Here is a 26,768-nt window from a genome sequence, read left to right on the forward strand (position 1 = left end):
ATTTCAGCATTACTCACAGGAATTCTCCCCTAAACTGTGAAATATCTTTTAATTATAAGAAACTAACTTGAGAGTAGTAGAGTTGAACCTTATTTTTTTGAGGAAAGCTTACATAGGAAGACTTGATTCTCTACTTATGACTGTTTGTCAATGAATTGACTACTAGAGGGGAGAATCAGTCTTTTGATGAAATAGATTTTTTAAAATAAAAAAACATATACAAGTGATGACTAACTGTAGAGAAATTCAGAGGAGTGACTTTATTTACAGATAATTGCCTCTGGTTAACAAAAGAAAAGAGCACTACAGATTTTTGCCATCAATTAGACATCATTAATTATGGTGGCACGCCAACAAGAAGTCAGACAACACAATATAAATGAGGGAGAAAGTATTCCTATAGCCTGACAATGTTATGGTTAAAAAATAGTAAATGCTTATATAGCACACTCATGGGAGGAAATCATTCGTCATTTAGTCAGTGAAAACCTGAAGTCCAATTCTAATCCCTGATTTAATACCAAGAAGACTAAACAGATCAAGGTGATGCAAATACAGGAGGTATTGCAGACTTGCTCGCCAACAATTTAAATCTGGTCAGATGGGTTTGCACATGACAATAACACCAGTCAGTTACATTTCCTGCAGGGTCAATAACAGCTTGACCACAGCAGTACCATTAAAAGTAGAAAACCTAGATTTCTTTTTAGTGTCACAATATATCACTGTAATTATAATTTTTATATAATACTTTCTGTAGTCACCAATCTGATTATCTCAAATGCCAGCTCTTCTAGGAGGTAGAGTTGTCACATGAGATACCGTGACTCAGTGGAAATAAACCTGTGCTTTTACTCATAGGTTGTTATTTGACCCATCACCAAGAAAAATGGAAAGAGACTTGGTTCACTTTGGAAAAATATTTTTCCTTAAAATTACTTTTAAACAGAGAGTTACTACTCCTCTCATTTCCTAGATTGCTTGATTAGGGCAGACTAATTTGTGAAATGGGAGCAAGATTTGCGGCACTGTAGGTATTTCAAACACTCTACATGATGGCAACTCTGCATGCAATACACAGTATCTTTCCCCAGTCTTTTCAATTTTACTTAGTAAGTTAGAAATGCATACACAGTCTTGAAGGCCAAAAGCTTCTGGAGTAAACAGCACTCATTGTTCTAATGGCTGTCACTAATGGAGTCAGCATACCTCTCTGCCAGCAAAAGAGGCTTGGACAGATTCTGATACTGCTGCTTCCTTCTCCAAAGGCACAGCAAGACTTGGAAATGGATAAGAAAAGCTGTGCCAAAGAACATCTGAGAGATGCACCTTTTCATCACAGAGCTAGAATTGGGTTAGGCGAAGGTTGTGTCACAAGGGAATATGTTGTTATAAGTTGCCAATATTTGTTTTCTTCAATTTATGGCTGTTCTTTCCAAGATTGAAAGTTGATTTTTGGCTTGGGGTGGATTGCATGAGTCTGTTTTTAAATAAACAAACATTATAAATAAAAAAACATTACCCCCATTTCTCCATACTCAGATATGCTTCTGTTCCCCGAGAAGAACACAAGACGCAGTTAAGCTGTAGTGATTAGAGCAATGACAAGAGAAGAGAACTGTGGAAAAAAGTATATCATTTATCTTAAGTAGAGAAATCTTGTTTTCAGCAGCTTGCACACACAAACCTCCCCTGAGATACTAATTTAAAGCCTGAAACTGTCTCGTCTCCTGATGTTGTTTAATCTTTTTATGAAATTACAGGGAAATTGCTAATGGTCACATTTAGATTAGACTTATCAATATGGCAAATCAAACACAGCAAGTTAAGTCATGCAAGATACGTATTTCAATACAGAACTATACTTGAGAACTGATCATTAAAAAGCAAGCATTTAATTGCATAGAAATTTAGAGGGGATAGAGACAGAAGTAGGGTAACGAGACTGTCTTTGAACAAATTGAGTGGATAAGAATTGAAACAAACATAAAAAATAAGTAATGCTGAAAACTGTTATGCCAAAATAGTCATAATCCCAATTCCCGGATTTTACTTGGCATAAAATATACTAGAAATGAACTTTAAAACTGGGTTTTCTTGTATTGCAAAATGCATTTCTTTTTTTTTTTTTTCCTTACAAGAAAAAAAAGCTTTTTTTTTTTTTCTAAACCATGGTTTTGTCCAACCGTACAGCTCTTATAGTGGCTAACGTCTTTCCTTTTAAGTTTCTTTGCATTGCTGTAGAACTTAGATACCAGTCATCTATTCACTGTATCTTGCCTTCTGCTTAGGCAGCAAACGCTATTCCTAGACAATGGTTATCTTGAGTAGCTATAGCATCATTAACTTGTCTCAAATGCCCCATTTTTGAAGATTGTTCTTGTTAAGAACAATTTTGGAAGAGTACAGAAGAGCTAGAAAGGGCTGAGTGTTTCAGATTAGACTATTATAGTAAAATTGAGCATCACAATCAATTTCTCTGGTATCTAAACTGATTTACTGCATCCTACTCCTTTTCTGTTAAAAAAGGTCTGGCAATAAATACGCATACACATCAGAAATTTGGTAGTAGTACTAAGACTCCTGTATCCCTTCAGTTGAGTTTATAATTCAGATTGCGTAATTCAATAGAAAAATTAAAAAATGCTTCTACCTCAACATTTAAAAAATATATTGTTGAGATCATGGAATCATAGAATCTTTCAAGTTGGAAGGGACCTTTAAAGGCCATCTAATCCAGTTCCATGCCATGAACAGGGATACCACAGCTAGATCAGGTTGCCCAGGGCCTGGTCCAGCCTCGCCTTGAAAGTCTCCAGCAATGGGGCATCAATCACATCTCTGGGCAACCTCTTCCAGTGCCACCATCTCTCAGATGTCCCAGCATCTGTCACTGAATCTGGTAGCGGAGGTGATGTTGAGATAATTCTTAATTGTTTTTGAGGTAGATTAGAAACAAAGAAAGAGATGATGTTTGTGGGATTCCTTCTATGACAACACAGCTATCATATGTAAGTCACTCTGAAACTAATGTCTCCTATGTATTTCCATAGAAACTGCAACACATGTAAAGACCACAACGTTATCTGACAGAGCATATTTTCAGCCACAGAACAGTACTTCCAGCACAGTCACCACCATTAGCTATGCAGTTTCACCAATGAACAGGAGCCTGCATGCTGTGGTTGTAAAAATCTGCATGGCTGCCTAAAATTCGGCTTGTCTTTCTTTCACATCACTGTCAACCACGGCTGAAATGCACCACCCACCACTTCACTGTGCTCACATTCACTGTTTGGTTTCCATAAACATTCAGCAAGCACCGATGAATATCAGTGGGTGCCTTGTTTTCCCACAAAACTCAATGGCATACTTTTGTTTCGTTTGCATTTCTATGCAGATGCAATTTTGTCAGACTGCCCCTCTGTCATGCAGCAACAACATTTAACAGAATATCTGAAGGAAGGTTCAACCTCTACTGGCATACCACCAACTTCTACTTTTGATGTCATGGGCCAATATAATAAAATAGGAGGCATTACTTTCAGAGAAGCACTCGTACCAACACTCATTCAGATCCACAACTTTCTCTTACTACACTGTGAATACCAGAGCACTCAGCTTTGTCCATGAACTGTGATGCCAACCCATGAGCCCAACAAGTCCTCTTCAAATTCCAGCAGTTACACAACCCAGCAGCTCAGCATATGCCTCCAGGTTGTTGAATGTTCTACTTCACTGACTCTTTGCAATGCAGGGTCACTAGAAGGGAGAGACAACCCTCATCCTGATCATTCCTCTTCCCTTCCTCCTCTGTTTATTTTTGGATGTTTTATCACCTCAAAAAGTGAAATTTTTTACCACAGAACTTATAATGACTTTTTAGAAAAGGATACTGACACTTTCTGTTGGCTAGTATTGTATTGATACAATTAATTATCATCTCATAATGATTTTTCTAGCTGAAGTTTCTTAATACAACTGTTCAGATTACTAAGAACAAAAGATAAACTGCTTATATAAACACTTTGTGTTCAAATTTTTCCTTTTTTTTTAAAGTAGAGAAGGTGTTTTGATAGTAGCAGTCAGGAAGGGGCTACCTAACTCAAGTGTTAATTGTGCACAGAGAAATGAAGACAAAGCATATTTGAACTGTTAGATTAATTTTGTCTGGATACTTTTTCCATTGCAGGTTTTAGGCATTTGAGAGCCCAGACAGAATCTAAGTATTCATCCCTATGACTTCATTCCACAGAAGACAAATATATTCATTTCTCTCCTTATTTTTTCATCTTCAAGCCAATCTTTAAAGAAAAAAAAAACAGAATCAGAAAATATTCAGTGAGAATGAGCACTCTGAAGAAGTACAAGGAAGATGGATATGAAGGAAGAAAGGAAAAAAAAAGAATTCATTCTTTTAGAAAATGGTTATTGCTGTTTTAGTCCACGGCAGTAAAGTTCTCCTATCACAACATGTGGGGACATCCCCACAGAGAGGATAGCTTTGCTCAGGTTCTTCAATATTTCAGGAAAAAAAAAAAAAAAAAAAAATCTGAAAATACACTTCTAATATCTTTGCAAAGCAGTAACTACTGATTCTTGATAAATTAATATATTAGTGGAATTCTAACTTATCATTATTCTATTAAAACTGCCAGTTGGCTAACAAGATCTAAAGACACTCTATGACTGATAGCTTTTATTCTACCAAACTAAGACAAAAAAAAAAAAAAGTTATGCTTGTTTTCAAAGGACAGATAAAATGCAATATAAATTTACATTTCAAAAATTTTGTCTATGAGTTTGAGTTGGTGAATACATTTGTCAATATGATCAGATTAATTTGCATTTTATACATTCTACTTCAAGTTTCAGTGTTGTCTATTTCATCAAATAGAGGTGATCAAAGCCATTCTCCTAATTTGTAATAGGAATGCTGTGCTTATGTTGGCAGAGTAGGACTCTCCACCAGGACTTAAATATTGACAGAAAAATACATTCAATTGAAGGTACAGTTTTAGTGTTACGTAATTAAATTTATGTTAGCATGTGCAGGTTGTTACTGCAGTGACAGAGAGACAGGCAGATCCTCACACTAAAGGGAAGTCTTAATGGATTCTGTAAAGTAATGAATCTTGGTATCCTCTGCAGATCCACTGCAGTCACTGGAATCCACATACTTACAGCATTTTTCCAGAATGATTTTTCCAGGTGGTAGGATGGATACACTCATTTTTAATTTCAGCTTTAGAAGTCTTATTGAACTGTGAAGGAAGGTGGCAATATTTATTAGAGAGATTTGAAAGACTACGTTTTTATAGTGATATTCATCAAAACATTTTTGATGTCTGCTACCCCAATTTTTTCCAGAAGTGGCTAGCTCTTCCTGCATGCACCTACACAGCTTTCATGATCGAAAGTAAGGCATTCTTTTCTGAAATAATTTACAATGGTAAATACAATGGAGTTAGGATTTGTTGTGTATTTTTCAAATTAGCATGTATAAATTTAAATTTTACTAGTAATTCAGAAATCTTTAACACTCATTTATTTAATTAGTCTAGACTTAATAAAGTAGCCAATGGAAACTAAACCGGTCAAGTTGCCTTAATCAAAAATAGGTTCAAAAGTTAATTTTCTGAATGATAGAGCAACAAACCCAACCTTGAGTACAACTGTGATTAATTAATTGATTAATTGGTTCCTGTTGAGAAGTTATACTCAATAAGAATCTGTCAATACAAATTGCTATAGTCACTTCATGAAGTGCCAAGAATAATGGGTTCAGGTGTGTATTAGAACTAGTTGTCATGAATGCCAATTTACAGGAGAAAAACAGACTGTTTATTACCTAATTTAATTTCAGACAGTTAACTTACTTGTAATAATTCATTTTAGCACTGTATTTCCAATAACTTGACTTTTGCTAAAAGTATCATCTAATAAGTCAGCAAATTTAAATTCTTCTGTAAATAATTAACACAGCCTATAATGCAGTTTTGCCATTGATTACTAACACAAAATTCACCAACTGTACTTAGTCTGTATTTTACAGACACCACCGTTCTTCCCACTGGCAGCATGGTTAATTACAAATGCTTCCCAACTGCTCCCATAGTAGACTCGATTCTGCAAGCTTCCAAGAACATCAGGAAATATGCAGCAATGTAGCAATGTTGCTTCTTGCTGATCAGCCAAAACAGATTGTGGGGTCTTTTAGATCAGACATGCTAGCAATTATGCCACACTTGGAAGCATTTACTACATTTGATTTCAGCACATCTGGTCAGTGTTTGTGTCCAGATGCTGAATAAGATATTGCTTGCTAGTTCATAAGCAGATGCAAAGTTGCTCTGTTTGGAGGTTTTGCAGGCATTAGTTTGTGAGTGTCGAACTATTTGGTTTGCCTGGCCACACTGAATGGAGAGGAATTGTTTTGGGCTTGGGCTATAGATACAATATAAAAGAACTTTTGTTACTTATATATGGAAAAATAATATAGTTAATGTATTTTTTTTTAAAACAAAAAAAGGTTAACAAAAACATTGGGTTGGACATGTATGCTCAGTTCACCCTTAACAAACCTTTCTGCTTCTGAAGTCTCTATAGGTAATTTGTTGACAGTTGTGAACTGAGAATGCTCTTATTCAGGGCATACACTGCAACCATGTAGACAAGAGTTCAGACAAAAAATAACATTTCTATGTCCTACAAGAGGCATCGCTACCTGCAAAATTTTATTCTGGTATTTTACTTCTTAAGTTAGACTTGACTCTACACCTTATTGCCACAGGCTAATAAGACATCATACCATAGAAAATAACTAGTTAGGATTTCTTTTAAAGTGTTTTCTCTTATGTATACTCCAATACTAAGCATTAGACATCTACTGTTGCTCACTATTTCTGCTCTGAATACGACAGTTTTATAGTAAGTACATATTAGATTTATTCCCTTGGTAAAAAAGAAATAGTTATGTACTTCCATATAACAAGACAGAGCAATCATCAAAAAAAGAAACAAGTATGTAGAGATCTGTGTAAACTGGAAAAGATGTTCATCTACTTGAACTAAGTTTTAAGAGGCTTCTAAATCACATTTGTCATTTCTTCCACAGAATTTCTAATATATACCCAGAATTAGAAATTGAACCATTCAGACAATGTATCAGTGAAGCATAAGCCAGTTATTGTAAGACAGTTTACCAAACAATTCAGTTGTGAAATTGTAATGAGCTCAGGACTGTTCGAGCATACTTCCCCCAGTTTTGGTACATCAGTCATCATTCAGCATCTAGCAGCAACAGGTTGCTGAATACAGTATGTCCTGTATTCTTCATTTCACATGTTGTGAATACTTTTATCTCAGAATGAAGACTGTAGGACTAGATAATCCAGGAATGTGTGTGCTGAGTAGAAATCTGGAAGTTAAGAAAATCCATTGACTTGGAACCTTTGAAAAACAATGCAAACCATTAATTTCTTAACAGATCCTAGAAAGATGTCAGCTAGAAACAACTTAATGCCTTAATGGAAAGACCTTCGCCTTCAAGTTCAAATATTCTCTGAAATTCAGTTAGCACCACTCAAGTACAAATAAGCAGTTACACTATCGCAGAAAATTAATATTGTGTGATTATTTTATAGCTTACTAATCTGCTTAAAGCTTCATGTCCTTTATACCTATAAACCACATAGCAGATGTATAAGAGTTGTAGAGAGTCATATGTCATTGCAACAGTTTGCAGGTTCTAAAAATTGATATACTAGAAAACATACTTTGCAGTGTGTAGAACTAAATTAGCTTTATTAAATGCCTTTTGAAAGGGTATTAAATCAAAATCTACAAGTACCAATTAAAACATAATGTTTTGAGACTACTTCAAGAGGTAAAACAAATGTAAGTGGCTCTTAAATTTATCACAATTCAAGTTGATGCATTAAAACAGATTCCCCCCCCCAAAAAAAAAAAAAATAAAAAAAATTGAAGAGGTGAAAAGCATTAATCATCGAAAGAATATAGTTACAGATCCAAATGATCAGCTGTGACTGAAATACAGATGTGTAAAACTTATATCTATTTATAAGTTACTGATCCACAAAAGTCTCCTCACTATTTTGCTAGTACTTAAATCCAAAACCAAATTCCTGTTGGTACATAATCTTCGATATTTGTTAGAATTTACTGTAGTCTAAGCAGTTCAGTATCCATGTCTTACATGAGCACATGAACACTAAAGTAAACACGCTTCAATTTTTCAATAGAACAATGAAATTTCAGGATTAATTAGGCCATTACAAATTACAGTTTGCAACCCGTTGTTAATATAGAAGCAAAGGTTGATTCTACCTCAAAGCACAATTCATGAACAACTCATTACTATAGCTCAATTGTATTAAATTCTTGGTTATCACTTGTTGAAAAAATGAGAAAATCCAAACCCTCTTTCCCAGGACAGCAGCCTAGGTGATGGATCACATTTTCCTTGATCTTCTAGAGCTCGAGAAATCCTATCTGCATAGTAACAGCCATGACAATTGACATGATAGAGTAGTCAGGCATTGAACTACTTTAGACAGAATAGTTGCAGCAGTCCCACCTTTATATTTGAAAGCTGTCACATGAGCATCTAGGTCCTGGAGACCATATTGAGTTGTGAATTTTGATCCAACACAATGAGCTTCTCGCAGCCTTTTTTAGGAAATTCTGAAGATGTGACCCTTTGCAATATTCCATATTGGATATGCTGCATACATGGCTTTTGATTCAAATCTAAATCAGACATCTAAAAAGTAGTAGTACAGGAGAATATCAGAATCTCTTGGGAGAACTTTATTCCCATGCTTCATTTGGTAGTTTTAAATTGACATCGTATTTCTGAATGAGTTCTTGTTAAGACTTGTATTTGTAGGAATAGCTGCAGTAATTATTGAGTTATATTTTATGGCTTCTGTTATGTTTAAAGTCACATCTAGATTGAAGATTGAAAGATTCAATACAAATACTATCACTTATGAGTAAGACAGTGGATAGGGAACAAGAAAACCTGGGCTTGCATCCAGTTTTTCCCTCCCAGGTTTCCTGTGTGTAAAGTGGGATGAATATCTGCTGGTATATAAGAAGCATTTTTATACCTAAACATGAAAATAAACATTGCTTACTAGTAGATTATTTCAAATAGCTAGAAGGTTACTAAAATATTGAATTACTACAATATTTGCTTTTTATCAAAGGTTCTCATCTGCATTGTATAGGATTTACTACTATGAATTATTTAAGACAATGAATTAGCAGAAGAACATTCACACTTCAGGAAGCCTGATTCCATCCACCACAAATACCACTTAGATTATGACAATGACTGTTAGATAATACTGAAGAACCTCACTTTGTTAACCATGACACTTAAAATACACTGGAGCTTTGCCAGCAGTTTAGAAACATTTCAGACCATTAGTACAGTAATAATTCAGCATCATGTTATAGGAAAGGGAACATGAAATATAACAGCAGCTGTGTTGATCTCCTCTGAACTGGCAAGCAGCAGTAAGACATTTCAGACAGCGTTCATACAGGCCCATTTATTCCAATAAAATGAATTGGTTTTATTATTTTGTAATGACTCCTTTTAACTTTGATCTGTGCTCACCTTATGTTACATGCATATTTGCATTATTACCTAGTCAGTCACATGTAGGAAGACCTAAAACTGCTGTAAAGCTAAAAAGGGCATTCGTCTTCTTTTTAAATACAATATCTGTTTTAATATGATTGTAGCTTATGAAGAAAATGCTAATTTCCCTGCATTTATGTTTATAAGGGAACTTTCAGTTCTAGAAGAGAATATACATTATTCACAAACAGACTTAAACGATCACTTTTTAAAAACAGTTCTTTGGTTATTTTCCTCAGAATCAGTAATAATTTTATTAGGAACACAGATTTGGGATTTCAGAATAATGACAATGTTTATATTCTCCCCATTTTATTCCACACAAGAAGGTGGAAATTCTAATAAACAATTTGTAAATAAGCACATATAAGAAATGCATAGGCATGACTGGCTATTTTCAGGAAGATGCTACTGAATATAACCAGGTATGCACTAGTTCTGATATAAAAAAAAAAAAAAAAAAAGAACTTATTTATAGAAGAACAGTACTACATTTTCATATCAGAATTCCTATAGGGAAATACTACAGCTTTTATATCACTGAGCCTATATTATGTCTTACAGCCTGCATCTGTACTATACCTAATTTGAAGGCATGCTTCTAGCACTAACTGCATCCACATTCTTTTTACTACCAGAACACTATCACCTCCAGCATGGTGATGCTGGTTCCCCTGCATTATACGCATTTTGCAATCACAAAGCAATGGTCTAAGTAAAAGGAAGGTATACTTATATTTCCTTTCTCTGCTGTTTTGAAGTAGTTGCATAGACATGGTACTTATTGCTGCTAGTATAATGGGCAGTATTTGGCTTAGGTCACAGCTTTTACTCACTCCATCACTCACTTTTTCCTTGCACAACTTTCCTCTTTTATTTATGGTGGGTAAATGGAACTAATTTTACTTACCAGCTACTCAGCTTATTCACTGGTTTTACAGACTGAGACAAATGATGGTATTCATCAGTTATTTTCTATTGAACCTCAGACCACTGTAATCTCACAATGGAAAGATTTAGATGCCCGCTCAATGTCGGAAGCCTCATTCCCATTGCAGAGATCGTTCCCAAGGTCACCATATCATACAGTCAGGGATGCTAACAAGCTTTTCTACGTAGGAAAGAGTTTTTAGGTACCTGAAAACAACTATTGCATTTCTAGCCTCTTTAAAAAAAGAGGAAGCTGGTACTGTTTAAATGTCTGCAGAAATGACCAGAGGTGAACTGAACTGCCATTCTTTTCTTAACAGAGGGGAAAAAAAATGCAAGAAGACAAAGTTTCCCTGGTTTCCATCAGAATCCCTCTAGCCTTTATCAAAAGTTAACAATAATGTTGACTACTCACTAAAGCCATAAATTTCTCAGAGTTTCTTCTTCCTTTATCAAGCTTATTTTACAAGTATCATTTTTAATACATTCATTCAATGATAGAATAGCTCATGTAAGAGCGTAACTGAAAGTTCATTTGGTCCAACATCTCTGGTAATGGGTAGTGTGTGAAATATGATCTTTCTCATCTGGTACATGTTATTTTTTGCTTGAAATATAGCTAATTACTGTCGTTTGTTAGAGATTAGACAGTTCAGTATCATTCTTTGTGTCACACTGATTTTAGGTTTGTTATGACTGCATGAAATTGGTGACAGTGAGTGTTTGAACAGAAGCTGGAAAAGATTCACTATCCACCTAAATTATTAATATACTGTCTTCAGTAGTACATCCCATTTGGAAAAAGAAATACTACAATGAATGAAATCATTAATGTATTAAATGCTAGATTAAGATATCTATTAAAATAGATCAGTAGTCTGCATTACTAGCATCAGATTATACACAGCAGAGAACATTTTTTTCTTTACTTACAGCTGAAGTAACACTGAAGCTTTGTTTTAATTATTTGTATGTAATACTAAAGAATCACTTTCAGATACAATTGCTTCACATTCTATAGCAGTTCTGTACCATGCTTCAGTGTAGCTTCTACAATACACAAATAATAACCACAAGTAATTTTTTAAAAATTTCAATGCAACTGCATATAAGGAATATACTTGAAACTATTTTTTTTTCCTTTTTTTTCTAACTCTTTGAACAGAAGTTCCTTTTAGAAGACAAGTGTTACACATGTCTTCTAAAAGATTGAGAAGGAAACTTGGGTTGATCAGCTGAACTAGCTTCCCACTGTCCTTGGGAAGGCTATGAAGGAGATCTCCCCATACGCCGTATCCAGTCAAATAAAGACAAAAACATTATTAGGAACAGCCAGGCCAATTTATGAATGACAAACTTTTCCACACACACCTGACTGCTTTTGTTGGCAATACAACTAGCTTAGAGGGATAGCAGTGGATGATGTTAAACTTGACTTTAGTTAGCAAGACTTTCAAAGCAGTGGTATGGCCTGGGAGTTAGAAGGAAAGACTGACAGGATTGGTTCACTCTTACTGAAAGGTTAAGGTGGGATCTGAATCCAACTGTGCCTTTGCTCAAAGACACACAGGGTTAAGATAATGGGAGGTAGAAAAAGGCTGCAAAAGGGGAGATTTTAATGAGAAATCGGGAAAAAGTTTTTCACAGGGAGGGTTATCAAACATTTGAATGGGGGACAGCAAGATTTTGGAATCATCATCCTTAGAGGTACTCAAAGCACCACTGGACATAATTCTAAACAACCTGACAGATGATTCTGGGATGTTCTTTTCCACCTAAGCCAGTTTCTGTTTTTCCAACCTGTATTAGTTTATGATTAATAAACTAAAAAATATGTACATGATGAATGCAGTTTCCTACCAATGAGGTTTATTATTCAATTCCAATTCAGTAAGTAAAAATATTGAATTTTTGTTTAACATAAATTGTGATAACAAGGCTTAATTCTTTATTCTTATCAATATAAAGTCCCCAAAACAGCTGGAGAGAAGATGAGTTCTCTAGTGCTACAAATACTCAGCTAACAAGTTGTTGCATTCATCTGTCACAGATGCTCACCACATTACCGTGTTAGTGTACTGAAACATAATGAAGAAAAGCTGGTTAGAGTTAAAACTGAGCAAAGTCTATCTGAGTATGGGAAAGAAATCTGAAGACCTCACAATTACAAGGAAGGTGTACCAAACAATGATTAGCATAATGTGCTGTTCAGAATAGCATTTGGCTTTCTCATTCATTCCCAGATCTCATTAAGCATCTTTCCATATAATTCTTTCTGTCTTTCCCAATTGATTTGAAGTAATTGGCCCACATTTTGGAAGATAATGAGCTGTTTGTTTTATTTTCAGTTCTCAGGGCAACTGCAGCTCTATGATATAAATCAGACTTTTCAAGCTCTTTGAAAAACTGTCTGAAACAGAGTAATAGTGTATACCTCAGTAACAAAGACCATTGCAGAGATTGCTGTAAAAATGTCAGAATACCTCTTACCTTCTGTGATGGCTTTCTAAGAACTGTAAGTTCAAAGATTCAGACCTCATCCTCAGGGTACTCAGTGGTTCAGATGGACATATAAATCACTGCCTAAAGTCCTGTGATCAAGCCATCAGTTGGCATTTTTGTTCATCTTGAACAATGGAATTTTTTGGAACAAAACAATTCCAAGTATCAGAAAAGATGTAAGTTCCTTAGGATTAGATTAATAACATGAGTGAAATCATATTATGTCTGCAGATTTCTCAAAAACTTCTTTACCATATATCCCAAATCCTTTACAGATTTTTCTATCTTTGCTTGTTCTCAGAAAAATGCATGGCAAAATGCATAAGAAGCTTATTTAAAAACTGTAGCCATTTATTGTCCCAAATATTGGCATATTGTTTATAAATTGTTGCTAGATCACAATGATACTGTGCTCGGTATTCAATGGATATCATTCACAGAAGCTTCCTACTAGAACAGAAACAGATGCTGTAGCTGTTTAGAAGAAGTATAAATTTAAGTAGTCAGATTATAGTACAACATCTATGAAAAAGTGTGAAAAATAAAAACATTTTTGATTCTTTAAAATATTTTTGCAATTATCATGTATTTGATCATGCAAGTAAAGGCACTATTCCTCAATAAATGCATCAGGTATGGAATTACACTAGTCTAGTTATTAACCATGCTCTAGCAGATACACATAGTGTTGGACTTGGATATGCAACTTTACCTTTACTGATTTCAGCATGTGAGTGATGGGAGAGTGTTGTGCAAATATTTATGATTAAACGCTGAGGGTACATTGGAGTACCCAACAGCAGGTTTTGGAGTTTTTTATGGATATTCAATTTATGATGTTCAGCTGGCTCAGTTTAAAACAAAATGGTAATATATTTTCTTTCTTTAAATATGGTTTGAGGACATTTGTCATGCAAGAAAATGGAATATGCACTTTACGGCATCCACATGTCCAGAGAAGATTGATCTCACTAGATCTCATTGCCAAAGGCATTTCAGCTCCTCTTGCTATATTTAGTGGAGATCACAGTTTGATGTATTGTGTCGAGAAACACAAATGTTGTATACAAGTCACTGAATAATGCATTTTGTTTTCACACATAAACTAATATTTAAGTGTGTTCAACATTTGATTCCTTCTGTTTCCTACAAATCTGAAAAATATCGTAATATAAAATAAATTGCTTGTCTACCTTTCCAAAAGCCCAGTGGCTTTTCTTTTAATAACAATTAAGGTGTTTGCAGAACAGAGTAATTCCATTTATTAACTACAGATGGTTCAATATTTATCCATCTTTCTCAAAGACCTAAAAAGCGGAGGCAAGAAGCTGACAGCAAGTGTCTACTTAAACTTTCCACTTCTTACAAAAAGCTGAATAATAAAGATAAGATAAAGGTCATCTTGCTAAGCATATAGTATGAGAAAGAGCACTGGGAAATAAAAGGAAAGATTCATTTCATACATATCTGTTTAAAACTTTATTTCTTCCCTCTACAGATAATCATGTTTTACAGTTTTTGTTATAGGAAGATCTAATAGATTACTAAAGTACACTATGTATATAACTGAAAGCAATCACACATCAAAAATACTGCTAAGTCATTAGAAGGATTCCTGATATAGAGATGGCTGTGATTCAAACTTACTGATATTCCCAATGTCACTGCATCTAACTGCTTTTGTAATCTCTACTTTACAGAAGTGCCTACTGCACTGCGGTATACCATTCACAATCCTTTGATCTACAAAATAAATCTTAAATGGAAAAAACTCCTTTGGAACAATTAAGGAATCATACCATTGGGTCCTAAAACCTGATTGGGGTTAATCATTTTTCAAATTCTAAGAATATTATATTTTTTGCAATTAAAAATGCTGAGATGATTATTAAAGCCACGTCACAGGCAGTGTTTCTACCTCTCTTTGTTTACGCCAGTGAACTGTCTTGTAACTTACAATTTCAAAGAGGCGACAAAAAGGCTGGGCATGTGAGTTCATCTCACCAAAGAAGTGATTTAGTAGGTTGGCAATAATTACCAGGCCTTCCTAAATAACCATTTCAAAAAAAAAAAAAAAAAAAAAAAAATCTACTTCTCAAAATATGAACAGGGAAAAGTAACGTCTAAACTGCAGATTCTCTCTTCTTCAACTCAAAATGCAGGGAACAAGAAGCAGTGGGCAGCACAGTATTAAACTCCCTCCACCTTGATGACAGGCACAAAATGAGAGCAGGGTTTTCATCTGCCTTTTGTACAACAGCACAGGTGAAGAGTGACCCTGGCAAGGAGAGAACTGAGCTTCAATCTCTACAAAATCCAGTAGTGTGTCACGGTCTACCTGAACAGGAGCACATCTCAGCCTTCTTCACATTGAGCCCCCATGCAACTTGAAATCCAAGAGCCACGATGCACAAAGCAAGCAGGCAAAACTAAAGTTAGATACCGAGATGGAAAGAACATTCTCTGTAGCTATGGAAAATGTATATAACTAGAAAGAGCAGCCTGGCAGGGAAAGGCATGTGAAAATAGGGTGTACAGACAGGCCCAGACAAACAAACCTTAAAAAAAACCTTAAACATACATGCTTTTTTGGTTATCCTGATAGTACAGCTATTTCCTAGCTTTGGTAAGTTTGTTTTAAGCAATTTTAGAAAAATTACATTGCTGGGGATTTGTTATCCAAAGGCAAGATTCCCTGAGAAATCCTGCTAAAAGATAATCCTAGCGCTGCACACACATTTATTTTGTTTTGCATTCGCTGATTTTTCTACCTTTTTACCTTATAAAACAAGATTACATTTATTAATGTAAAAAAAAAAAAATAGGGCATGTAAAGTGTCATTTTTCATAACATTTACAGACACATCTATATACTTCTGCTTGAAAACAATCAGAATGTGTATTTTGATACTTTCAATTTGCAACTATGCATAATACAGTAATTTAACAATTTCTATTCACAGCATGCCAATATCACCGAAACACCTACATTTAGCAAGTCAGCCAAAAATCCTGCTAATTGTTTCAATTGAGCATAACATTTGTTGGCAATTCTGTTGGAAACAAATAAAATATTTCTATCCAAGCAATTTCTGTAGTTATCCGATTACACAGTACATGTGCAAAATACATTTTTATTAAAAAAAAACCTGAAAAAAAACAGTTTTACTAAACTAACTGAGGTGAATCAGCAGAGAGCTTCTACCTTCAAGGCATGTTACCATGAAATATCAGGAGACCAGCTTGGAAGTACAGAGATCTTGTATCCACTACATTCAACACCTTCTTACAGTGCCTGGTCAATGAAGGTAAATTGACTCAACAGAAATAAGTAATCAAATAGGAGAATTCAAGCATTAAAAGTGTGTTTTCTGTAAGTTTAGAGACTGCATAAATTCCAGAATCAATCCAGAATTCTAAAAAATTCATTTAAGAATTCTGCCGCATGCTAACATTCTTAACAATTAACATGAATATTACATGAAAATATCTTAATAATGTCTTCTTATTACAGAAGAATCTTTTGCAAAGGAAAATACAAAGATTTGAAGGTAGGATTTTAACTAACTGAACAGTTCAGGGAAAATAATTTTCAGATAAATAAAAGACTGAGGGAATGAGCAGAAGAGAATGCAGGGAGACAAGGTCAAAATATAGCACAAGGCATTGGACTTCTTGTAACAGTTCAGTAAATTTAGTATAATCCTTGAGTAACACAGGAAAAAAAAAAAGAAATTGAGATCCAAAATAGACTCTTTTCTTCAGCATCAGGTGTATTATCTGACTGCATTTCCTTGAGATTTACTAGTTTTTGTATGTATGGATTTTGAGAGGCTACAAAAATGGCCATGTGGTTAAGATAAAAAATAATTATATCATGAATACAGACTTCAGGTAAAGAAAAGGTAAAAGCAATTCCAGAATGAGTTGGAGATCACATTAAGCAAACACACAGTCATGAGAGACTTAATGGTGCCCGATCTTAGAAGAAAACTGAGGATGTGGATCAATGAAGGTAACTGCAACACTAAAGGAAAGAGTCAGAATCATTCAGTAACAGAAAACTCGTGCAGTGAAGGCAATTAAGGTCTCCAAACAGAAATGGAAAATGTTCAGAGATCTTGCAGAAGGAAGAGCTAGGAGGCAATCTGGTTCACAGCAAAGGCAGAGCTGAAAGGAGAATAGCAAATGTAGCCATACATCATTTCTGAGAACTGTTCGTCCACCCTGTTCTAAAAAACGATGAAGGAAATTATATAACCTCTCCAGGCAACCGCTCCCAGTGATTCCATTTTATTATGAGAAGCTTTTCCTGATACTAAGCCTAAACTTTCTCTACTACAATTTAAGTCCATCACACCTGTGCTGCCTACAGTGCACACAACGAAAAGGTTATTACTCTCCTGATTGCTACTAACATTTTGCATATTTGAAGGTTATTATTTTGTCTTCTTTCAATAGTCTATCCAATTCCCTTGGCTCTGATTGCTCACATTGTTCTGATCTAGATTCTCTCTCCTCCTTTGCAGTGACTCAGATTGGACACAGTACTTAGGCAAAGTCTTTCCAGTACCAATCAGACTTACAGATACATCATATGGATTATACAGATTTGAAATTATTACAGGGTAAAATAAAAACATTACTAAGATAAAAAGAAAATGAGAATTAAATGAGAGCTCAAATAACAACAGTACATGCATATCCAAAGTATTGTAAGTTACAAAGGAAACAAAGCACCCTTACTTTCTGGATGATAATGAAAAGAAGTAACAGGGTAGATGTCTCTAAATGACATTTATGCTCCTGATTCCACCTATGAATACTATAGGCCATACAACCTGCAGAACAACCTGCAATATGTTCTGTGTGATTGCTGTTGAATTGGCTCACAGGCTGCATCTATACTTGATACTGCACCTTCTCCAGCACTAATTGTACAGGTAGAAATAGGCTGATTAGCCAGCAAATCTATGCTTCCCTATCTAGGAGAATGTTTACTTTAATGAAAAGATAATGTGGGATAACTTCTAGTTATCATATTGTAAACAAAACAACCAGATCTGTTATTGTTATTTACAAAATTAATAACAAAATATTATGTAATTAGTATATTCTTTGAAATACTTAAAGTTCAGCTCTCCAATCAGGTTGTATGAACAACACTTGAAACTGTAACTTATACAGCATGATTTTTTAAATAAAAAATTCAAGTATAATGGCTTTTGATATTACCTCTTGCCAAATATGCAATGCCTTCATGTTCAAAGAGAACAGAATGACCATTCTAAGGACAATTTCATCACTGTCTTCAATAAGTTACTGCTCTCTTACAATGGGGCTTAATTTATACTGAGTCTAAAATTGGGAACTGAGAATATCAAAGGCAATCTGAATTGGTAAGAGTCTGTTCCTTGTTCTTAGACATTATGTCAACAACACAATGAGAGCTGAACGCTGACAAAGCATACAACTAGTTTCATTTTGTACAAAATAGTGAAGTATGCTTAGCTTGCAGTTTCAAAGATTACTCATTGAATCATTCAAATTAAACAAGAAAATGAACACAACTTAACTGGAATTATTTATTAAGCAAGCTAAAAAGTTCTGACAATTTATTGGCCAGTGAAACCAGCAACACATCTTATTAATATAAGCTTCAATTTCCCAAACTTCATAAAACTCTGGTACAGGACTTTAATGTGTTTTAATAAGTCACTTTGACTTCCAATAGCCATTCTCGGCATAATGATAGCTACTGGTGTTGGTGCATAACGTCCGATTCTGTAACTCAAATAAATGAGAACAAGTCACATAATCACAGAATTGTAGAGATTGGAAGGGACCTCTAGCCATCACAGAGTCCAGCCCGCTGCTAAAGCAGGTTCCCTACAGATGGTCACAGAGGTGGGCATCCAGACAGGTCATGCGTATCTCCATAGGAGACTCAGATGAGCTTTGCTTATAGTTTTCACAATTGCCTGAAATTCAAAACTTGTTTAATGTACCATAAATATTTCTTGCTGCTTACTAGAGAAAGGCCAGATTTTATCTGAATTCCCAAAGCCCTGCAATTATCTTACCTTTTCAGAAGTAGAGATCGGTCAAACATCTGTGACAATTCTACAAGAAATACAGTAACTTGATGGAAAAAAAAATGTGATTGAAAGGATTACTACATGCTTTTCTGCAAAAATAACTTATAAAGAACACAGATTTGAAAAAAAAAAATTATAATCCTAGTCATACTGCATAGATATCAAATGTATGATCAAATGAACAAATCTGCACTTGGTTCCTATGCAGACAGCAATGTAACTGCCTTTACTCCAGCAGATGTAGCAGAGTAAATACTACTTTTCAGAGACTTAGCATAGCAGTACACTAGAATTTACAGTACTGTCACCTTATCTCACAGGCTTGATGAAAGAATCCGTTCCTGTTTCAGAATAACATAGGGGCTATGAAAAAGCTGAAAAGTAGCCAGAAGTTAGGGAAAACAGGACAGGAAAAAAATTCTTCTCACTTAATGTACAGATTAACTAAAATGACTGGCAGCAGCACAGTGGAAGCAAATCTTCAAAAGTGATTTAAATTTGAGGGGAAAAAAAACCCAAAACATTCCTTACAGTGGAATATGAAGGCAGCCTAAATGATATACTGAAGAACTGAAGAGCAAAAAGCAGCCATGTCCAGAGAAAAAGAAATGAAAGAAATAAAAAATGCTTTAACACTGAGGGCACTGTGTAGAAATACGTATCATGTCTATTGATGTAAGATGCTACTTTAATTTTTTATGATTTCAGTACTGAAAAGTACTGGAAAAAAAATATGGTGGTATCACAAAATATCACAATATTATCAAACTCTGAACAGAGAGCTTTTGATGTTTTCTTTCTCTGTTCTTTAACAGCCTGTGCTACTTGGAACTGTGAGCAGTGGGACCTTAGGAATTCCTTTTTTTCTTTACCTCCCTTGGATATCAGCCAATTCACTATACTCCTCCCTTCCTTTTCTCCTCTTGGAATATGGAGGCTCTCTGCTCACCTGACTCCCTTGCCTCTCCTCAACTGGCAAAACTTAAGGGTGTGTAGGGAAATGGCATCTCAGTAAAAGTAGATTAAGGTCCAGACTGGGGCTGCCATAGGCAAAACAGACCTTTTTCCTCTCCAAATTAAGGCACAAGATGCATATCATAAATACCAAGCCACAACAAGAAGTACTGCTTCATATGTTTAGAAGGGATAATCAAATAAAAAATATCAATATTTTTAGCATATGTGGTTCATGTAATGCTAAAAATGAAGGAGGGCAAGGGGAAATCTAAGTTTGATTTCTTCTGTGCTAAGTTTAAGCTGACAGTAAGATATTTAAGTGTTGATATAAGACCAACATGACAAAATGGATGACAACACAAAACATGTTAATGTCACGTTATAAAACAGTTGCACAGAAAGGCAGCCTGAAGAGGTAAAGAATGAATGAATAATATTAGTTAAATTGAGAAGAGCAAAGGCTAGAGCTGAAAACCCACTCAGACAACAGGAAACAGAAGGAATATGATGCAGATGACTGGTTTTTTTGGAGGAGTTATTATAAGGATACTGTCATTTTGTTGGCAAAACATTAAGAAAGATAGGCTGGCTCATGGAGAGTCCAAAATAACAAGAGAGTCTAAAATTTCAGTGCTCCTCTGTAGTCTTCAAGATTTTATTTTAATCTGTTGTAAATTGCAGCTCACTCAAAATAGACCCAAATACTATCAGTTGTAATGTAGGCATCTAAAGTAGGTATATTTTAAGTACAGTATAATTTTATTATGTATTTACGAATACTGTTTCCAAACACTGGTCAAAACGTACCTTCCTACTGCAAAATAAAACTCTACAGTAAAACAATTGCCCCAGATATTAAAAAAAAAAAAAAGGAAATAAATAAGAGGAGATAACCAAAATGGCCAAATGAAATTATCATGTAGGCAGTCATATGAATATTGACATGTAGCAGACAATCAATATTAATGTGGAACAGCAGCTGTACAAAACCAGTGTCCACGGACCCATGAACCAGTACAATGTGATTGAAAGCACAGTGTCAATAAAAATACATTAATAACATCGAAAGAATTGGTGAGTAGCACACAACTTAAAAAAAATGATGTGAGGAACCACAGTGCTCCTGATTAAAACTGGAAACCCTGTTATATCAGTGCAAGTTCTCCACAGTGCCATGGGAACATTTGGAAGGGAGTTACTGAATATTATTCGTTTTACCTGAAAGTCCCCTAACTTCAAATAATCTCAACGGACACCAGATACCAAAAGATTATAAAAACAATTTTAAGATTAAGTTATAGTTACTGCACGTCTTTTGCTTATGCACTGTATCCTGAAAATACATGTGTGATCCAAATTCCCTTCAGCCCAAACAAGATCTGAGATTAAAAAACACAATGGCAACTACAGCTTCTGGTATCCACTTGCAAATTCAGGATAGACCTGGAGTAGAAACTCAATACGCCACTTTCTTGCAGAATATACTTGAAAAGTCAATCAATATTCTGAATCACATTCATTTAACACTCAGCACAATGCTTTGTTTTGATATAGATCACTGTGTCGTAATTTCAAGGATATTTTGAATGGCCTCTATTCTGTGCATAACTGTATATTAGTTAGAAAAAGCAACCCTGTGTTTACTGAATACTAAGCAATTACTAGAAAAATGCTTAGTCTAGGAAGAAATAGCTAACAAAAACTATGAAATAAAATATTTTAGTATCCCCTTTTAGCGCTGTATAAAAGATAGTAGAGAAGAAAACATGGCAATTAACTTGTGATGTTTACTTCTAAAGTTTAATTAAACAATCAGTATGTACAGAATTAGTTTGGATGCCACAGCTCCCACTCATTGCCTCCCTCAGAAAAGACAACAGAGAAAATGTTCTCAGGTGTCAGCACTGAAACAATGAGAACACATTCCAAAAAGTTAACTACAGTGTATTTTGTCCTTAGTCTGTGAGCTGGAGAGATCTTCCGTTCCAAGATAAAAGGAGACAGAAGTAAGGTGAATGACGGGGATGAGTTTTTTGTCCAAAAATAACAAAACTTCTCCAAAGAGATATGGCATTTTTATGCACTATCTAATGCAAGTATTTAAAATATATCAGCAAGAATAATTCTGATTGCTTCCTGTGCAGCAGAAGGACAGAGAGCCTCAATTTGATAAGTACTCAAGAGTTGATACTTTTTTTTTTTTTGCTATGAATCTGCTTTTCACATTGCTCACTTCTCTATGAACCTTAGAGATTTGATAGAGTATATTTAATCTTCAATTGAAAGAGGCTATTGAGAAAAGTAAGAGAAGCTTTGAATTTAAGAGGAATTGGCAGCAATGAAAAGAAAAGTACAATCTTGAAAGAGTTCAGAGCTATCACACCTCATTCTCAGGTCCCACCATAAATAAGATAAAGTAATAACTGTAAACACAATATTGTAAATAAAAGTAAAGGAACAGAGAATTAGCATCTATCAAAAGACCAACTTAGGTTAGATATTCATTATCATCCACATATTGTAATTCTCCTTCTATTTTCAGTTGAAACTTCTAGAATCCATTTCATGCATTATTACACTGTTCCAATATTACATTGCCATGCATATTATTATTTCTTTTTCAATGGTCTGCAATTACAATAAAAGAATGCAGTAATGTAGCCATTACCTACAAATGACAATATGCAGTATACTCAGTGTTCTTTAAATCTGTACATATGAAACACTGAAATGCTACTCTCAGCTGCTTTATTTATTTGTTTGTTTGCTGAAATCTCTGCTAATTAAGATAGATGTTAACTAGGGGGCACTGTGCACTCGAAGGACTGAGCATGAGGTTTGTTTTCTCCTGCGACTTGCATTCCTCCAGCTCATATCCATCACGGAAGGAGCACCAGGTGAGCTGGCTGTCACTCCAGCCAAGGCTAATAGATTCTTCAGTGGCTTTTGTTACAGCTCATGTCATGCTATTAAAACTATGCACCTTGAAAATGGCATAACATACGTAGCTGAGACTTGTCAGCTCCAGGTAATCAGACACTGCTTGGTTTCAAAAGCAGATGCAGATGAGACTAGCAATATAAATATGCAAATCACAACGGTCCCTTGTCAGCACCACTGTTCCTACCTCTAATGGCCCTCGTAGAAAGTCTGTTTGCTCAGCTCCTACTTCCAGTGCTACATCGACAGAAGCAAAGGGGCGGCTGGCCATCTGCTGTCGCTCTCGCATAAGTTGCTGATGGGGAAAAAATGATGTTTTAACATTAAAAAGCACACCAAATATTAGGCTTCCCTACTATTCCTCCCCTTACAACATAAGAATGCAAATAGCATGCAAATACTGATATCATATTTTCAATATTAAAGGGAGAAATTTATACCAATTGATCAACATCAGCATTTACTTGAAGACTGAGCCTGGAGAGTTTATGTCGTCTACAAATAGTCTTTCAGCTAAAGCTCTGATGAAATCTTGAAATGAAAGCTCCCCTAGCAGGCTATTCATGAAATAACTTTGCTATCTGTGCAAGCTGGAGACAGATATGGGAAATGGTTGGTATAAATAGTTGAAGTCTAATTTCAGTGATAAAGAATGCATCAGAACACCTGCCAAGAAAAAGCCCACTTGGCCTTCAAATTTTCATGCTTTACTATTAAACCAGATGGAGCTAACTGTGTCAGGACTCATCATTTTATACAGCATTGTTCCTGCCGTTACTTAAACATGAAGAATAACGTGTTAGTATTGGAAAGACTGCATCAGTATATGTGAGTATGATCAGTTATGCTCACAGAGCTTGTATAATCCCTTCCAATCATACCAGCATGCACAGAAGTCCCAAGCAAAACCACAAAGCTAACTCATATTTCTTCCTCAATCTATAATTATAATGCTTATTAAACCATGATGAATAAAAATGATGACCAGCAGTAGATATTACAGATCTTACTCCACTGGTTCAGTGCAACTAATAAAAGCATTATTAAATATTTAAAGTGAATGAGTCATGCAATTGAAGTCGTGTGCTCCTTCAACTGAACAGGATGTCACAGCATCTTGAAAAGACAAAACGCTCACAGAAGTGTTTTATTAGAAAATATCTCATTTTCTTTGTGTTTTTCTCCTTACTGTTTATCTGGGAAACTTAAAACATTAGAACCTGGCATTTGAATGTTAATGACACTGGCACTGTGACGCACTGCTCATAAAACCCTTTGAAATAGTAAAGGGTATACAAATATTTCTGGCAGCTTACTAATAAACACTCTTGATTTAAGGTCTATGACACAATGACACAACAACCACCTCGTTTTGTAATACCTTTCATGTATGTTTTTTCTCAACTTGCATTTTAACATTGTCTTTAGAAATCTAAAGAAGCACCCAGACCATTAAAATCTAAACAGTTCAGTATTCTCTTAACTCATATCCTGTATATTCCAAAGGCCCTTTTTTGTAGCCATGCTCTGAATCTTTCAGTAGGCAACTGCACCATTGGGTTCCCCACATATCATACCAAGGGGATGACTGAGACGTATGTGAGTGAAGAATAAAGGAAAGCCTATTCTGAATATCCAGATGGTTAGAGATTAATTTTTTAGCCTTCCATTTCAAAATGAAGCTGATGGCTTCTGCTTTGCTTCAGGACCAATTTGTACCAAAACCAGTATCTTTGTATATTTACAGACAGGAAGAACTACTATGGCTACCATGTCTCACCAGCAACTTGATAAACAACACACACAAAAAAAAAAAGAAAAAAAAAAGTAATGTGTAAAAATACCGAGTTGCTAAATGATAAAATTACTGTATTTAGCTCATTTGCTTCCTAAAATAACAAAAACAAAAGCAAACAATGTTATTAGAGCAGTCCTACCATATGGACCTCATTACTGTACTGTATGCCTACGGAGCTATTGGCAAATGTGTATTTTTTAATGGGAAGCTAGACATCATTTTAAACAAACAGAACTGCTTGGAAAAAGTAGTTAATTGAGCAGAATAACGTATGTTACAAATGCACAAACGTTTATTTAAAAGACATAGTTGATACAGAACATAAAGGAATGAGTATTTTATACACTCCTTTTTTTTTTTTTTTTAAGGTTAGAAGTTTTCTTCACCTCTGCTTTTAGCCATTTGTTCTGTAAAGCATTCTCATTCACAAGGCAATAGCTGAAATTTTGATACTCTGTCATGCATGAATAGAACTATGATGATTAATACTAAGAAGATTCTTAATTAGTTCTGTAAACAAGAATGAAAATTTTAAAATGTTTAGCTATCCATGAAGTGCTGCTGAGTTTGGCAGCTGAGCACTTGCAACATGAAAACAAAACTCAAAATACTGTTTCTTTCTGCTCAGCATTTTAAAGTTCCTAATAAGGTGCAGAGGAAAAATAGAAAATAAGGGGGAACAAAGAGAAAAGCAGGAAGATGTTATGATGTTTAAAATCATATTTGTGGACAAAAAAGGAACTCACACCTTTTGCAGCTGTTCATGTATCAAGACTAGAACAAACAAAAAGTTCCAGTTAAAGAAAATTGTGAGTATGGTATGCTACCACAGGTGGCAGTCAGGTATGACAACCCATGCTCCAGCCACAACTAGGATAGGACAAAACAGGACAATATACCACGACCATCTAGAAATATGTCACAGAGATATATTTGCCTGAGTATACAGTTATGTTTTGCTGTTGATCAGAATTTCTCTGATAAATACATTTTGAAGAGAATAAAAATGTTCCAAAGAATCTTCTGTGAGAAAATGCATAACTTGTAAAGTTCTTCTTAGGAAGAAATGTCTCATTTGAATGCATTGTTTGATTACATCTAGACTCGCCTTCAAAATAATTAGCACTGCCTTTTCTATGCTCTTCTAAAAGCCCTATTTTGAAAAAAAGCATTAAATGGTAGGAACTAAGATAGGTGTACTTTCTCTTTGTAACAGACATTCATGAGAAACTGATAGATTAGGATAGCTGAAGAGGAGGAGAACATTTTTGTCATAAGCAGATGAATAGAAAAGCCTTTTCAAAGATCCTTCTGATGCAGATGAAAGGGTAGCTATAATTTTATCAATAGCACAGCTGTACCTAGGTTTGCATCCTTCATACCCTAGATTTTAGTTTTCTTCTTTCCGTTGAAGCATAATTACTAGCAGCATTATAACATGTCATGAGTTACTCTGGCAAGACAAGTATTCAAAATCTCGAAGAACAGTGATCCTACAATCTTTCTGGCAGCTTGTTAGTGACACTGTTTTCCCAATTATCTAATCTGAAATTCCTATTCTGCTTACTCATCACTCAGCTCTGACTCCTCTTCTTCTGCTTCTGTGCTGTTAAACACCGATGCAAATAACACCACATTGCTACAATAAAAGCATTAAAATGTCCTCTGTTACATGAGATTTCAAGGAAAACTGATGGCAATATAAAAAAAAATTATAAAAACGTCAATGCTAGTTGTATTAATTAATTTATGGCTGCATTGCATTTGACAAACTTCTGGGGTAAAAACAAGTATGTTAAGGGACAGCCCTGTAAAAAGACATTCTCTATGAGCCATACAATTCAGTCATATTCCTGAGGTATTTTATTGC

General features: G+C 35.0%; 1 protein-coding gene across 9 annotated transcripts in view; it reads right to left on the reverse strand.

Annotated features, from left to right (window-relative positions):
• The window catches only part of ATRNL1 (attractin like 1), a 425,431-nt gene that overhangs the window by 91,752 nt on the left and 306,911 nt on the right, over positions 1–26,768 (reverse strand). For 7 of the 9 annotated variants that reach the window (XR_008205315.1, XR_008205316.1, XM_052678074.1 and 4 more), the window contains one exon: positions 23,288–23,395. The exons of the other annotated variants lie outside the window; for them this stretch is intronic. Coding sequence is in view for 5 of the 7 variants with exons in the window: in XM_052678074.1 (XP_052534034.1) it covers positions 23,288–23,395 (108 nt within the window). In the remaining 2 variants the exon portion in view is untranslated. The remainder of the gene's footprint in view (positions 1–23,287; positions 23,396–26,768) is intronic. 9 annotated transcript variants of the gene reach the window in all.

This window comes from Tympanuchus pallidicinctus, unplaced genomic scaffold (genome assembly GCF_026119805.1).
Source record: "Tympanuchus pallidicinctus isolate F22 unplaced genomic scaffold, pur_lepc_1.0 scaffold16, whole genome shotgun sequence".
NCBI lineage: Eukaryota > Metazoa > Chordata > Aves > Galliformes > Phasianidae > Tympanuchus > Tympanuchus pallidicinctus.